This window comes from Calidris pugnax, unplaced genomic scaffold, assembly GCF_001431845.1.
Source record: "Calidris pugnax isolate Ruff unplaced genomic scaffold, ASM143184v1 scaffold70, whole genome shotgun sequence".
In the NCBI taxonomy this organism is placed as follows: Eukaryota; Metazoa; Chordata; class Aves; order Charadriiformes; family Scolopacidae; genus Calidris; species Calidris pugnax.
Window position 1 is genome coordinate 10,908,833 of NW_015090862.1, and position 1,351 is coordinate 10,910,183.

The 1,351-nt window shown below is 53.7% G+C and overlaps 1 protein-coding gene across 1 annotated transcript in view; it reads left to right on the forward strand.

Annotated features, from left to right (window-relative positions):
* The first annotated feature begins 6 nt into the window (after positions 1 to 6).
* MEX3B (mex-3 RNA binding family member B) overlaps positions 7 to 1,351 on the forward strand; it is a 6,430-nt gene continuing 5,085 nt past the window's right edge. Inside the window, exon 1 of the mRNA XM_014944309.1 lies at positions 7 to 446. Coding sequence (XP_014799795.1) covers positions 185 to 446 — 262 coding nt within the window. The 5' untranslated portion in view covers positions 7 to 184. The remainder of the gene's footprint in view (positions 447 to 1,351) is intronic.

Consider the following 1,351-nt stretch of genomic DNA (forward strand, 5'->3'; position numbering starts at 1 on the left):
AAAAAAAAAAGCAAAAAAAAGATACAAAATATACAAGCAAAAGGCAACAACTCCCCGGTCTCCAGCAGTCGCCCACCCTCCCTTTCCTTCTCTCCTGCTGGCCATCTGCCTTGGGTTTTCCTTTGTGTCTGATCTTTTACTACTGAGCCGAGCGCAGGAGGAGGGTGCAACACACACAGGGACTATGCCCAGCTCGCTTTTTGCAGACATGGAGAGGAACGGGAGCGGCGGCGGCGGCGGCGGCGGGGGTGGAGGGGGAGGGGGAGAGACCCTGGATGACCAAAGAGCCCTTCAGATCGCCCTGGATCAGCTCTCCCTGCTGGGGCTGGACAACGACGAGACGGGCTCCATTTACGACAGCGAGCCTCGGAAAAAAAGCGTGAACATGACCGAATGCGTCCCGGTGCCCAGCTCGGAGCACGTCGCCGAGATAGTGGGGAGACAAGGTGGGTGACTGCGTGCGAGGGGGTGTGCGGGGAGCGGGTCTCCCCGCCGCGCTGCCGGGCGGGCGGCTCAGATGCGACACTGGCCGTTCCCAGGCAAACTGCAGCCGGTACCGTGGTGGCCAGTGCCGGCTTCCCCCAGACAAAGAAAGTGCAGCAGCAGCAGCCGTGATGTTTCCGAGGAGCGTTATGCATCAGTTTCGAGATGCACTTTCAGCTGCCGGGAGGGGAGAAAGGAAAGGAAAAAGGCAAAAAAAAAAAAAAAAAAAAAATATCGCGAAAATAATATAAATCCTTCCTTTCCTCCGGCTGCAAAAGTTGGATTTGCAAGAGGAAACGGGAAGAAAATGGGAGCCTCGGTGCTTCCCCCCACTAAAGTTAGAAATCGTGGATTATTTTTAAGGAAGAGAAATGGAGTGGGGAAGTGGAACAATGGGATTGGAATAAAGCATCCGCAGTGGGGAATGTGGCTCACTCGGTACAGCCGCTGCTCCTCACCTTCTCAAGAACTGATTTTATTTTTCCGAAAGGAAAGTGCTGAGCAGGAATGTGGACTGGCGGGTGTGTTGATTTGTTAGGGGTGCTTGCACTTTATTTGATTATATTTTATTTTATTTTTTTTTCTGATCGTGCAGTTTTTCTGCATGCTCCTTTTCTCATTGCCGATCCTGGGAACTGCACGTTGGTAGTTTTTGGGGCAGTTTGCATGGCAGAGGTGTCGGTGGCCACTTGTGATGCCGTTGGGCGTGTGCCAGGGCTATGGGCTGACATGACTTTACACTGTGACTGGGGCTCCTGGACGAGATGCCAGCGATCACCTGGGGCAGGGGGCAACGTGTTTCGGGTGGGTGTGCGTTTCTTCCCCCTCCCTAGCTGCACCCAAATAATGGGTTGTAACCGGTTCTTCC